This window comes from Helianthus annuus, chromosome 15 (assembly GCF_002127325.2).
Source record: "Helianthus annuus cultivar XRQ/B chromosome 15, HanXRQr2.0-SUNRISE, whole genome shotgun sequence".
NCBI classification, from domain to species: Eukaryota; Viridiplantae; Streptophyta; class Magnoliopsida; order Asterales; family Asteraceae; genus Helianthus; species Helianthus annuus.
This window is the reverse complement of record NC_035447.2, coordinates 169,534,294-169,549,586: the sequence shown is the minus strand read 5'-3', so window position 1 is coordinate 169,549,586 and position 15,293 is coordinate 169,534,294. Positions and strand designations below refer to the sequence as shown.

General features: G+C 42.0%; 1 protein-coding gene across 1 annotated transcript; it reads left to right on the top strand.

The window, feature by feature from the left end:
- Positions 1-4,096: 4,096 nt before the first annotated feature.
- LOC110914399 lies at positions 4,097-8,470 on the top strand. The gene has a single exon (XM_022159193.1). It carries the CDS (start codon positions 4,097-4,099, stop codon positions 8,468-8,470), a length of 4,374 nt encoding a protein of 1,457 aa, XP_022014885.1.
- The last annotated feature ends 6,823 nt before the right edge of the window (positions 8,471-15,293 follow it).

Sequence of the window (15,293 nt, the reverse complement as noted above, 5' to 3'; positions counted from 1 at the left end):
AGACAGAAAATCCTGAGCATGTGGGGCACGTAGACATTCAAACACAGCTCTTTGTCGAGGGGATAAAACAAACTTCTCTTCAAACCTCTTGACAATTTCGCCATATAAGGCATTCGCCAGAATTTTCTGGGATTTAGGAGGGGCGGTGTCTTTAATGTAGAAACCGTCAATATCAAGGTCGGGAAGAGAACTATGCAAAAGGTCCAACACACTCCTGTAATCGGAGTCTAAAATATCTCCACCACATTCTCGGAGTATGTGGTCTTGTTAACCCCAAGATTGGGCCCTTGAAGCCACGAAAGCATATGAAGAGGCATCGTCGGCCGTACAAATCCCTAAGCCTCCGAACCGGGTCGGGAGAGAAGCCAACCTCCACTGGAGATCTCCAAAAAAGGCACCCCCACAAACAACAATATCCTCTAAACCCTAGACGCGTGAATTGGTAACAGGATCTCGGATTCTTGCAATCCATCTGCCGTTTGGAGTGGAGGTGTGAAGGTGGTTTGGTCGTGTTGATCAGAAGTAAAGGAGAGAGGGTGGGATGGGCAGGTGGGCAAAATGACCATTAAAGTTTAAACTGAGGAAAAGGACAAAAAATCAGATTTTTTTTTGAGAAATCTTAACTCACTTTGCTTTTGTACCAAAATGGCAACAAAAATGAAATCACATGGACTCAGATGCAAAAGATTTGAGTTTTGAACTAAAGTGTCAAAAATGACCAAACCTTAGGGACCAAAATGGCAATTTACTCTTTACAAAATCTACAACAATTGTTTGGTTCTTTATCTTATGAGAATGGACCTCCATAATCATTTACTTATTACTTGTTTAAGAGAATATCTTTGAATGTTAGTATATTCTAAAATGATAGTTTATTTGAGCACTAGTTTAAGCTAAAATGTTTGAAATAATAAATGATTTTTGGCAAAAAAAAAGGCCGTGTTTCTAACTTTCTATTAACAGAAAACAAGCCTTTTGGTTGGGTTTTGTTTGGTTCATGATTGTCGAAGTTGCTAGACTCTGCCAAGTTGGTTGACTAGGGAGTTGTTCAATGCTGATCTAACTAAACTTAAATGGATAATCATACTATTCAATCGCAAATCAAAACTATTAAACAAAACAATAACTAATTCAAACTGAAGATCAACTTAACCTATCAACCAAAACTTTTCACGCATAAAAATCAATCAGATTAACATTGCATAAATGTTAATCAATCAAATTAACATCGCATAAACGTTAATCAACTAATCTACAAGAGTAAACAACTAAACACATTCAAACTTAGCATACAAAGTAAAATACACGACGGAGGATCTCGCAGGAAATTTAGAGAATGCGTGACTTTTTTGAAAAAAAAAAAAATTTAAAAATGTTTATTGGAAAATATGAACATACTTTGTGATGGGCTTTAGAGCCCAGATACCAAATGTTTTAGTAGGCCTTGGTGTTTTCCTTGGTCCAAATCTTCAATGGTCTCATACTCTCATCTATAGAGATGAGAAGAAAACCGGTTCCGATTCTTATAAGAACCGGTTCGGTTCCAACCCTATCCGCTCGTTCGTCATGGGTTACTGTAGTTTGATACGACAACCGGACCGGTTTTATAACCGAGTGATAAATTGGTTCTCAACACATGGTATGAAACTGGGTAACGAAAAATAAAATAAAATCTATCCATTAAATTATCTTTTATAGCCGTTCGCGAGTTCCGAATAAGGTACACCACCTAATTAGTAATACAAAACTTATTTCGTGGTTTAAAGGTGAACTCTGGTACAATATGGATATTATGGTTGGGTTTGCAAAGCAGGTTTTGGGTGGGTTGAATGAAGAAGTTATAGGGCTTGTGACGGTGGTAGAGTGGTGGTGGCAACAGGTTGGGGTTAGGTATAGTGGCTGATGCCTGATGATGGTGGTGGTTGTGGAGGAGCTAGAGGTGGTGATGGTGTCACATACGCAACCACGTCAGCAAATAACTAAGCTTTTATCTACATTAGAAAAAAGTAACTGAGCTAGACCCTAGTTAGAAAAGACACGGTGAAGGATAATAGTTTGAAAGTAGGGACCATCTTGGGAAATTTTTTAAGTTAGGATTAATGTCGTCCAACGGGTCAAAGTTAAAATTATTAAAAAGCCAATTTCCCTTGTTTAAATTAATAAGCATTTATTTACTAGTTTAATATTTGGGATAAAATCATTTATATAGTGATATAATATCTTTGAAAACATTAAAATTTTAAAAATATATATATTATGTAATGTGTTCAAAATAAATATATAATGTGAATGCAAATAATAATAATAACATATATTTAGTGTATTAGTGAAAGTGTAAAATACAATATTCCTTAACGTATGAACGTACGATATGAAATTATGCACGTTATAAAACTCAAAATCCTAATTACGCATGTTGAAAACCATAAGCACATATGTTGAAAAACAAATAATCACACATGTTGAAAAATATAACTATGCGTGATTATGTTTTTTCAACATGCATTATTAAGGTTTTGAGTTTATAACGTGAGTAATTTCATACTGTACGCTCGTACGTTAAGGAATATTGTACACTAACCTAGCCTAGTGTATTATTTAAATTTCTTGTATGAGTTGAAAAAGGGATTGTTAAATTTCAATCAAACCCTAGTTGTTGACATCGGTGGATAAGAAGCGTATTTTTCTTCATCTATTATAGCAACACGTATTCATACTTTCAAAAGTTTGATTTCGATAAACACTCTATGATTGTTCTTGTTTTCATGTTATTTACATGGTGACTGAAGATACATGTCCGAAGCCGGACATGATCCTTGAGACAAGTCGGACTCCACTTGGACGGACATCTAAAACATGTCCGTTCCGTATCGAAAACCTCCGAAGACGAGCCTCCATTCAAGTGCGTCTAGACGGATGATGTCATCTCAGTTGACTACTATAAATACCCCTTCAAGTACAAATCCAAGTACGATTTCTCTGAACCTTCGTCCTTATTTTCTCTCTCTACTTTCTCTCTCTACCAATACTTATCCTCACGCCGGAGGGTGGTCGCAGAGGGGCCCTCCCATCTCTGCGGCGAGCCTAACGGTTTTCTGTTTTGCAGGAACCTTTCTCAACCCTTGACAAGATCCAAATCCTCGTTTACAGGCTCCGGCCTAAATACGGTTTTTTGGTTCTTCAATTGGCGCCATCCGATCTTAAAGCTCTTAGTCTTTCACTTTAGTGAATTTCTTGAGCAAAGAACTGACAAATGGCGGCCTCAGGTTCTTCGAATCTGGGATCTACGACTGTTGGTACACAAACTACTACACCAGCAAGTATTGTTTCCACAACCTCAGCTACTTTAAGCTCGGGGCCAGGAACAACCTTGCCATTTATTCTACTTCCTACTTCGCAAACATCAGAGTTTGATGCAGAGTTTCTCTCCAAAAATGCAAGTCTTCTACGAAGATTAAAAACGCAGCATGCCAGAGACGAACAGATCCTTGATTTACGAACCAGGCTCTTTCATGAAGAAGCTACAATAAGGACTATGGGTCCCACAATGATTACCCCTCCTACTTTTTCCACAGTTGTCACTTCGGAAACTTATACTGGATATGTACAGGGTTCATCCGGGCCTTCACCGGCAATGACTATACGAAATGAAACGCAGATGGATGTAATTAGCGATCCGGAACTCACCAAGCCGTACCATCCAGTTTCCATGACAGCCAAGTCAAAGTTTAGCGCTCGTATAACACAAGCTAAACTTCCTCCGAAACTCAAAATGCCAACTACAGTGAAAAAGTATGATGGCACAACTGATCCGGATGATCATATGTTCGATTTTGACGGAGCCGCACGAGTTGAACAATTGCCAATGCCAGCATGGTGTTTTATGTTCGCACAAACTCTAACCGGAGCTGCCCGAGTATGGTTTGATGCGTTGAATGAAGGTGAGATCAACGACTTTGAAGAGTTCTGAAGGTTATTCCTCCAAAATTTCAGTCAGCAAAGGCACTACTCCAAAGAAATTACCGAAGTCCACAACATCCGGAGAAAGGACGGAGAATCTTTGGACAGTTTCATTGACCGGTTTAATCGGGAAAGCATGCAGATCAGTGGGGTAGTTGACCAACTGCGTATCTCCGGATTCTGTCATGGCGTCCGGAACAATCAGCTGGTTGAAAAATTACACGAAAAGCTCCCAAAGACGATGGAGGTACTCATGGAACGAGCCAGAGCTTTTGGTCGAGGCAAGAATGCATGCAACCCAGCTCCGGAGTCAGAACACAAGATGTCTTCATGGAAGAAAAACGGCGGGTCGGTGTTTGATAAAACCTCATCAGGGAGTCGGGGACGATCGCACCCCTATAGCAGAAATGACAGACCTCCACGCGGAAAAAGCTCCGGGTCAAGATTTTATAACTTATCAGACCTCTCCAAAACCCCCAGCGAAATCCTAAGTGCGGAGGGGGCAAGCTTCCCTGCTCCACCAAAACTCCGAAATCCAGGAGATAAAAATTCCAAGAAATATTGTGATTACCATCACGCTCGGGGTCACAATACAGATGATTGCTGGTCTTTAAAACAAGAAATAGAAAAGGCGGTACGATCCGGAAAGCTATCACATCTAGTCAAAGAAGTAAAGGAAGGAAAATCTTCGGGGAATTCGGGAGACAATCCGAATAATCAACCGGCGATTTGCATGATCAGAAGGGTGAACAATCAAGGCATCAAGCGATCCAGTCAGCACATGGCCGCTTGGATGCAGCAACCTATCGGTTTTCCTCCCATCAGTCCGGCAGAAGTCAAGGACGGACCCATCATAGTGTCTGCAATCATAGCAGGTCACAAGGTCCGAAGGGTGTACGTCGACAGTGGAAGCGCCACGGAAATCATGTATAAGCAGTGTTTTCAACAGCTAGCTCCACAGACAAAGGCGAAGTTAATCAGAGTATCAATGCCATTGGTAAGTTTTTCCGGAGAGGTCGTGCAGCCTTTAGGGCAGATCACTTTGCCAACAACAATGGGGGAAGGAAGTCTGGTTCGAACCATCAATCTGACGTATTTGGTGGTGGAAGCAAGGTCCGTCCACAATGTCATATTGGGAAGACCCGGTATGTGCGCCTTTGGAATTATTAGTTCCACCATACATGGAGCACTAAAATTCCCTACTGAAGCAGGGGTAGCAACATTGTACTCCGAATCAACAATCGGCGTAGCCGAAATACGACAGAGTAACGGTGATCACGAGCCTCCGGATGTTCTTATGGAGGAGTGGGCTATACACCCACACTTCCCTGACCAGAAAATAGCAATTGGGGTCCAACTTCCCGAGCAAACCAAAAAGAAGTTGTGGAAGTTACTGTCCAATTCGCTCGACGTATTCGCCTGGCAAACCTCCGACATGGTTGGAGTTCCTCGATGTTTGGCCGAACATAAATTAAAGGTGTCACATTCAACCAAACCGGTGGCTCAAAGAAAGAGAAACATGGCCCCAGCTCGTAATAAGGCCATCTCCGAAGACGTGCGGAAGCTGCTGAGCGCTGGTATTATAAGGAAAGTGCGGTATCAAACATGGGTCTCCAACCCAGTAATGGTAACAAAGAAGGACAAAACCTGGAGGATGTGTGTCGATTTTTCCGATCTGAACAATGCATGCCCAAAGGACTGCTATCCCTTGCCAGAGATAGATTTAAAGATCGACTCCCTCTCTAGTTTCCGTCTTAAATGCTTCCTAGATGCGTATAAAGGTTACCATCAAATTCATATGGCTTCGGAGGACGAAGACAAGACCGCATTTGTAACAAGCGAGGGTCTCCTTTGTTATACTAAAATGCCATTCGGCTTAAAAAACGCCAGAGCCACATACCAGAGGCTAATGGATAAAGCGTTTAAAGACCAGATCGGAAGAAATCTAGAGATCTATGTTGATGACCTGGTCATAAAAAGCCGGGCCGAAGACGACATGATAGATGATATACTCGAAACTTTTACCAGGCTTCGGAGTATCAACCTCAAACTCAATCCCAAAAAATGCTCTTTTGGGTTAGAAGAAGGAAAGTTTCTCGGTGTATGGATAACCCAATCCGGAATTCAGGCACATCCTGACAAAATCAAAGCAGTAGTCTCTATGCAGCCCCCCAAAACCGTCAAAGAAATTCAGTCTTTGAATGGAAAGCTCGTTGCCCTTCATCATTTCGTTTCAAAAGTGGCAGATCGCTCTGTACCTTTCATGAATGTGTTAAAAAAACAAACGGAAAAAGGCCAAATAGAGTGGACATCAGAAGCCGATTCGGCATTTCAGGAGCTGAAAGTCTGCCTCGGATCCTTGCCCACCCTAACGGCCCCAATTACCGGAGAAACCGTCACGGTATATCTCTCTGCTTCCCACTTTGCGATAAGTGCGGTACTCGTAGTACATCGGAATCAAGCACAAGTCCCGGTCTATTATGTAAGCCGCATCTTGAAAGATTACGAGACTCGGTACCCGATGATTGAAAAGTTGGCACTCGCTCTGGTACATGCTTCTAGGCGACTCCGAAGATACTTTCAAGCCTTCAATATAGAAGTACAGACCGACCTACAGATCCAGCAAATTCTCAGGAAGCCCGAGGTCTCCGGACGTCTCACCAAATGGGCAATAGAGCTCAGCGCCTTCGATATCACCTATCGCACCAGAGGGCCAGTAAAAGGCCAGGCAGTAGCAGATTTCCTCACAGAGGTCCCAACTGGAGAAAGCACCAAGGAAAAACCCGCCTTGCCAAAGGTATGGAACCTATACACCGATGGGGCCTCCAGTAAAGAAGGGTCGGGCGCAGGATTGATCCTGATAGATCCGGAAGGAATAGAGTATACCTATGCTTTACGCTTCGAATTTAAAACTTCAAACAATGAAGCAGAATATGAGGCTCTCCTTGCAGGCCTCCAAACTGCAGCCAAAGCTGGTGCAACCTCCGTATTAGCGCATGTTGATTCATTGTTGGTAGCCAATCAAGTCAGCGGCGAGTACGAAGCGCGAGAGGAGAATATGGTGCGGTATCTACAGCAGGTCAACAGTTTAATCTCCTCCTTTGATTCTTGCAAAATAGTACACATACCGCGGAGAAAAAACAAAAAGGCCGATGCCTTGAGCAAACTTGCATCTGTAGCATTTTGTCATCTGTCAAAAGAGGTTCTGGTCGAAACCCTGCAAGTCCCGGCCATCCAACAGACAAAGTCAGTCATGTCAGTTTCCACGCTTGAAAACTCTTGGATGACACCAATTGTGGATTATTTAAAAAATGGGACGCTCCCAGAAGACAAGGCTCAGGCTCGGAAGCTAAAAGTGAAAGCGCTGCAGTATCAGATTCATGATGGGCAACTCTACCGAAAGACCTTTTTAGGTCCGCTCCTCAAATGCTTGACACCGGAGGAAGCTAGTTACGTTATAAGGGAAATCCATTGGGGAATATGCGGCATCCATGCCGGACCAAGAATGGTTATAGCAAAAATCATGAATGCCGGATATTTCTGGCCGGGTATGCATCAAAGCGTGGTTAACGAGCTCCAATCATGTGAAGACTGCCAGCGTCACGCTCCCATCAGCCACCGCGCCAAAAACAACCTCGTTCCTGTAACCTCGGCTTGGCCGTCCCAGAAATGGGGAATTGACATTGTAGGTCCTTTCCCTATCTCCACCGGAGGAGTAAGATTCCTGTTGGTTGCTATCGACTACTTCACAAAATGGGTCGAAGCCAAACCCCTTCGGACGATCACAGGAGACCAAGTGCTAAGGTTTGCATGGGAAAACATTGTGTGCAGATTCGGAATGCCTCTTTGTATAGTAAGTGACAACGGAAAACAATTTGCGGAAAAACCATTCAAAACATGGTGTCAAAGAATGCACATTGAGCAGAGCTTCGCTTCGGTCTCCCATCCCCAGGCCAACGGCCAAGTAGAGAGAGCCAACCGCAGCATTGTGGAAGGCATCAAAAAACGCCTGGGGAAGGAAGGCGTCTCATGGGCAGATGAGCTCCCACATGTCCTATGGGCGCATCGGACCATGCCTAAAACAAGCAACAAAGAAACTCCTTTCAGCTTGACATACGGCACCGAAGCTGTCATACCCGCAGAAGTAGGGATCCCCACACCCCGCATACAACAGAGCCAGCAAGAGAACGAGCGAGAACTCCGTCTAAATCTTGATCTAATCGAAGAAAGAAGAGAACTCGCAGTGATCCGGGAGGCCAAGTATAAAAAAGAGTTGGAAAGACACTACAACTCTAAGATAAAAGAACCCCGGTTCAAGGTCGGAGAGTATGTAATGCGGAACAATGAAGCAAGCCTAACTGAAGGAACGGGGAAGTTAGCCCCCAAGTGGGAAGGACCCTACCAGATTAAAACGGCTGGAAAAGACGGCGCGTACACTTTAAGCAAAATGGATGGAACCTCCGTTCCACGTACTTGGAACGGAGTACACCTAAAGAAATGTTATCTTTAGAAGTCTGTTTCCAAGCAAATAATTGTAAAACGGAAGCTATGAGCTCCGTCACCTTTTAAATTTCTTTGTAAAGCGGATGTTTTTGCCCGCACAAATTATATTACAAGAACCGCAGAGGGATGTACCTGCGGATTGTTTAACATGTTTTTACTGCGTACTTATCGGAAAAATTTAACTCCGAGCCCAAAAATAGAATGTTATGAATTTTTCTATCAACAAAAGTTGCAACTTATAAATAATCACCGGCCGAACTCAGGGGTCCAACCCTAAAGGGAAAGGACGAACTGGCTTCGTTCGTATTTTCCTCAAAATTATCCTTAGCAAAACACAAAACGGATCCGCATTTAACAAAGAACGTTCTAAAAATTCAAAATGTACACATCAAAGCATGGACGCATGTACAAAAATAGTTACATCAAAATAATCTGGATATAAATGACCGGAACAAATATCGATACCATTCACGAAAGGATAATTGTCAAAAGTAAAAACATCATTACAAATCACAGTAAGGCACCTGCCAAGCTACCGATTGTATTCACTATTCAAAATAAGGATATTGTCCGGACTAACTAAAAAACTTCCAAGGTGCATACCCCAAGGAGCCGGGCATGTCCACCTTACTCATCCGAAGAATCAGCATTAGCAAAACGAAGAACTTTCTTGATCTCACTAAGAGGCGCGTCGCCAAGCTTCGGAAGATCTTCAATCACCGGAAACTTGAGAGTATCAAAGCAAGCGACCGCTGCCTTAAGTTCCTCCGAGGCATTGCGATTCAATAACGGAACCTCCTTGAAAGGGGTCTTTTTCTGCAGGGCATGAACATAACCGGAATGCAGACCTGAATTGATGCCCACCGCACTCATTGCATTATTGACTCCAGCCACGGCGGCGGTCATCTCTTTACCCTTGTGGATATTCTTTGCTAAAAGCTGGGCTCCCTCCGAAAGCATCCAAACTTTTGTCTCGCAAAGATCGTCCACTCTTGTTCTCAGAGAAGCATTCTCCGCCTTCATCTCCTCAATTTGATCTTTTAAATCAGCTTCCTCTGATTTAAGCGCATCACGCTCTGGGGAAAATGTTAGAAAAACAGGGAAAGAAAAAGCTAAGTAAAGCAGAAAGACAGACGTACCAGCTATCATGCTCTCATAAGCAAGACGAGCCTTGTTGAGAGCTTCCTCCATCTTAGCCAAAACCGTCTTATGCTCTTCATCTTTCTGTTTCATCGATTCAGAAAACACTTTGAACTCCGAAGAGATCTTATCTCTGTCTTCACCTGCGGCGGCAGCAGCCGCTTGGGACGACTGATTCTGAGCAGTCAAAGAATTGACCTTCTCCTGCTGAGTTCGAAGATCTTGAGTCAACTGAGCTATCTTCTTGTCCACTTCCGGACTCCTCTGAACTTTGCGTTTCAACGAACGAACTTCTTTCTCCAAACTCTCCCGCACAGATTCCCCCTCAACCCACCTACGATAAAGCTCCGTCACGAAAATATTCGATTGAGCCTGGTTAGTCAAAACCACAGCTCCCAGATCCGGATTTTTCATCTTTCGGCTTCTGACGTGGTCTATCGGAGTGTTTATATTGAAAAGCATAGTCCTAGCAGTTAAAGTATCCATCACTGTATCTTTGTTCCGGATGTCCCAGTCAGGAATGAATTTTTCCTCAGCAATCACTGGGTCAATCTCCATATCATCCGAAAACAAATCTGCATATCGAAAAAAGGACATCAACTCAGGTCCGAACCAAGATGAGGGAAGCGAAGACACTTGATCTTTCTCATCATCCAAAAAACAGTCCGGACCCAAAGATGATCCCAAGTGCGTACCTTAAAAAGTTACCACCTTCGGTTCACTATGGGCTTTGCCCTTATCTGTACCCACCGGATTCTCCACCTCCATGCTCTCCACTTCACTGTCAGGAACAAAACCACCTGAATAAGCAGGAGCCGGCTTGTTACGAGCTAATGCTACCTCCTCCCTCGAAAACTTACCTCCGGTTAGGTGTTCATCTAGCTCGTCCATTATATTACCTTCGGAATAAGAACCCCCCTTCGTCTTCTTCAACTTTGGCATTGGGAGAGGATCACTGGAGCGTATCTGAACCGTTTCATTCTTCCTCTTGCGGGAACGAATCATTAAGTCCGCACCCAGCTCAACACCTTTGCTTTTTAGAGACGAAGGCCGAGATAGAAGGGCCTCATCCAAACCGCGAATCTCCGGATCGTCGTCCACGTCATCAAGGATGGACTTCCGGCCAGTTTGAGATCCGGATGAACCACCAGCCTCCTTTGAAGATACCGGAGCAAGGGAAACAGTTTTGATAGCAGCTTGTTCGGACGGACTCTTAGGAACAGAAGAAGTCGCCTCAGCAGCAGATGACGCGGTTACGTTCGGATCAGTCTGGCCGCGGATTGGATGAGCCGAGGGTGCCACCTGTTTCATTAACGGAACATCCTCCTGCTGCTCGAAATCAAAATCAAAAGCGTCCATGCTCGGAACTTTTAGAGCATCAAGAAGCGACATTGCGGCACCTACATTTCCAAAACAAATAGAGAGTTAGCAAAACAATTAAGTAAGGGTGCCGAAGGGGATATAAAGAGCCGAAACTTACGGTCACTCTTCCGGCGAATAATCGGCCAATCCTTATCCCCCCGGGCCCATGAAAAACTAACTCGACCTAACCAAAGGAAATGCTCGGGAAGAGGACGAATAGGGGACTGATGCTCAACCAAGGCACGGCCTAAACTCTCGTTAAACACAAAGTTTTCGTCAAGATCAAAGGACATAGACTGGTCTTTGAAACGCCACCTCATGTCCTCCGGAAGACAACGGTCGTCTAACCAAAAGAAATTATCTTTCCAGTTTTTCAAACTAGACCGTTCGTTAGAGGACGGATAAGGGACATTCTTCCGGTGTGCAAAAGTGTACCAGTCTCCGGCCGAGATAAACTCATAAAAATATCGAAAAACGTTTAAATCCGGTTTCTGATCAAGGGCTCGACAAGAAATCTCAAAATGGTTAATACGGCCAAGGCCAAATGGGTTAACCTGACAAACATGAACCCTAAAAAATTGTAAAACCCTAATAAAGAAACGGGAAAAAGGAACCCTATAGTTGGCAAAGTTACAAACACGAGTGTAAAAGGGAAACTTCCCTTGACGGAATGGATATATGGCTTCCGTACTGGAAGGGAGGACCGGATGAAGATCTAAGGGAATCCTATAATCTCTAATGAACTTATCCAACTGACGTTGGGTAAGCACACTCACGCTTTCCGAAAGATTTTCCTTACCCGGAGCCATAACTGTAAAAAGTAAAAAGGAACAAGGACGCACCTTTTTCGTTGAAGAAGAAGAAAATATTAGTGAGGACAACAGCAGAGAAGATGGAAAAAGAGAGGAGAAAAGGTAAAAATGAAGTGGTAAAAATCAAATTTATAGAAAAGGTAAGTCGGTTGGGACCTATCACGTCAACCGTCGCTTCCCACGATTCCCAACGTGGGTTCCGTTACCGTCACTTGTAGGTGACTGACGGTCCAGATAATGAAGGTCACCCACACCATTCAAAATACGCCACGTAATCAATTCAAGACCACTCCCGCAGCGACACGTCATCTGAGCAAGACAAAAAGCTTGAAATAATAGTTTGCCAAGTCTTTACAAAAGATTCCCCAAACTAGGGGACTTGAAGATACATGTCCGAAGCCGGACATGATCCTTGAGACAAGTTGGACTCCACTTGGACGGACATCTAAAACATGTCCGTTCCGTATCAAAAACCTCCGAAGACGAGCCTCCATTCAAGTGCGTCTAGACGGATGATGTCATCTCAGTTGACTACTATAAATACCCCTTCAAGTACAAATCCAAGTACGATTTCTCTGAACATTCGTCCTTATTTTCTCTCTACTTTCTCTCTCTACCAATACTTATCCTCACGCCGGAGGGTGGTCGCAGAGGGGCCCTCCCATCTCTGCGGCGAGCCTAACGGTTTTCTGTTTTGCAGGAACCTTTCTCAACCCTTGACAAGATCCAAATCCTCGTTTACAGGCTCCGGCCTAAATACGGTTTTTTGGTTCTTCAGTGACCATGGTAAGAAATTGTAAAACAAGGTATGCATGTTCTTGACATCTGTTACAAATTAATTATAAAAAAGCGAATATAAAAATCATAAAAGGTTTCACTTTTAGACTGAAGTGACAAAAGTGACAAAACATCGTGAACGATTTTGGAATTTTACTTAACCAAAAAAAACATGACGATTGAACAAACAATTGAAGATATATGCGTGATCAACCAGAAGTTGGGACTATAAATTGATCATAATAATCAGTGTAATTTACTCTTTTTGTAACATTTAACGTGATAATATTTGAAGTCTGGTAATTGTGATGTCTCATGAATTACCGGTGAATAATTAATTTGTATACAAAATTAATTAGAAAATCTAGTAACTTGCATGAAACGGTACTTTACTTCTATGTTGACACATTGGAATATAAATAATCCGTCAAAAACATTAAATAGCTTTAAAAGGCTTTAACTTTAGACCAGACGGTATGGGGGCCGGCTTAGGCTCAGCTTGGTCCAGCGCCGGTTAGGGATGACAATCAGACCCGAACCCGATGGGTAAATCCGAAACCCGACACATTTGGGACGGGTTTGGGGTCGGTTAATCGGGTTTGGGATTTAGTGATATATCCGTTTACCCGACCCAATTACCCGATAAAATGTACCCATTTAACCGATTATATACCCGATATAATTTCTTTTATATTATTAATATGTATATATATATGATACATCCATTTTTTACACATATAGGTGTTCTATTCCGTATACATTGTAGTTATTTGATATATATTTTTATAATAACAATACAAAATGTAACTGGTTAGTAGTTACCTGATAGATACCAAATGAGCTTTGAGATGAGTATACCCAACGAGTAATCTTTTTAAATTAACGGGTTTACCCGAAACCCGCGGGTATACCCGATACCCGATGGGTATTTACCCGCTAGAAACCCGACGGATTTTGGGACGGGTTTGGGACAAGCTTATCTAATCGGGTTTGGGTTTGGGATTACCTAAACCCGTCCCAAACCCGACCCATTGCCATCCCTAGCGCCGGTCCCCCACACCGCCCCCCTTTATGTCTTGGCACTCCAAAGTCTTATGCCCTTCCTTATTACAAATTCCACAAAGCTTAGCTTGTGAATTTAAAGTGCCTTTGTCTCCCACTCGCCGGTCTCGCCGTGCCTCCCTTCTCTCACATATACCTATACATACATACATACATACATACATACATACATACATACATACATACATACATATATATATATATATATATATATATATATATATACATACATATATAGGATAAGGATCATGTGAGAAGTAGTAGGCTAATTGAGAAACTTGAGAAGCATTCTGGACCACACATTTTCTCTAAGCTTTTCGTAATATACACATATGTATAGTTTAAAATTGACTATATACATATGTGTATAATTCAATATACATATATGTATATTATGAAAAGCTTAGAAAAATGTGTGTTCCAGAATGGTTCTCAAGTTTCTCAAATAGGGTGGACTTCTCTTAGGATCCATACCCTATATATATATATATATATATATATATATATATATATATATATGAGTGGGGTTCCTGCGAAAAGTGTGTTTTTCCTAGAAAGTCTAGGAAGCGGTCTGGTCCATCCAATGGGTGTGTTTAAGGGTTGAGATTAAATCAATGGCAATCTTGTATATTTGAGTTTAATTAATTGATTGTTTTAAATGAGTAGGGGCAATTTTGTCAATGACCGGATTTAAAATCAATCAAAAAAACTGTCAGGCAATCACAACTCCTATTTTCACGCGAATTTCCCTCTCTCTCTGAAACACACATTTGGAAACCCCCAAAATCATACCAAATATACCTAAAATCATGGATGAAGATAAGAGATTTTCCTTATTCTATATACGTAAGATCAAGCTGTCATTGTACTACGTGTTTTACAAAGCGATTACGGGTGTTAACACACGGAATTCAGAGTGTTAAAACACACTGACTTCAACCTCTCTGACTGGTAAAACACATCACCAAGAACATGCTGAGTGTTAAAACACACTGACTTCAAAGTGTTAAAACACACTAACTTCAACCTCTCTGACTGGTAAAACACATCACCAAGAACATGCTGACTTCAGAGTGTTAAAACACACTGACTTCAGAGTGTTAAAACACACTAACTTCAACCTCTCTTACTGGTAAATCATTAAAACACATCACCAAGAACCTGATTATATATTGACTTCAGAGTTTTAAAACACACTGACTTCAACCTCTCTGACTGGTAAACACATCACCAAGAACATGCTGATAGTTTTCCAGATAAACCCATTGACTTACAGATTTGAATTCGAAAACAACAAAAATTCCGAAAATCATGGAATGTTAGTTAATGAAAAATAAATTCCAAAAATAAAATTAAAAGTGAATTTACATAGTTGCCCTTTTAGTTAAAATAACTCAATGCCACATGTCAAATTCTCATTGCTTCCTAGACTTTGTAAGAAAAATACACTTTCTACCCAACTCCTACTATATATATATATATATATATATATATATATATATATATATATATATATATATATATATATATATATATAAAGGGGTTCATCCCCCACCCCATAGGTCCATCCTTTCAAACCCCTCCTACGTGACAGTGACGTGACGGCCCATCCCCTTGGGGATGAGGCTCTCCATACCCTCCAGTCTTATGCCCTAAATATTTTGAATCCTGATCAGT

What these genes read in the sequence shown, in the direction of transcription:
- LOC110914399 (XM_022159193.1), top strand. Translation starts at nt 4,097, where the DNA reads ATGCAGATCAGTGGGGTAGTTGACCAACTGCGTATCTCCGGATTCTGT.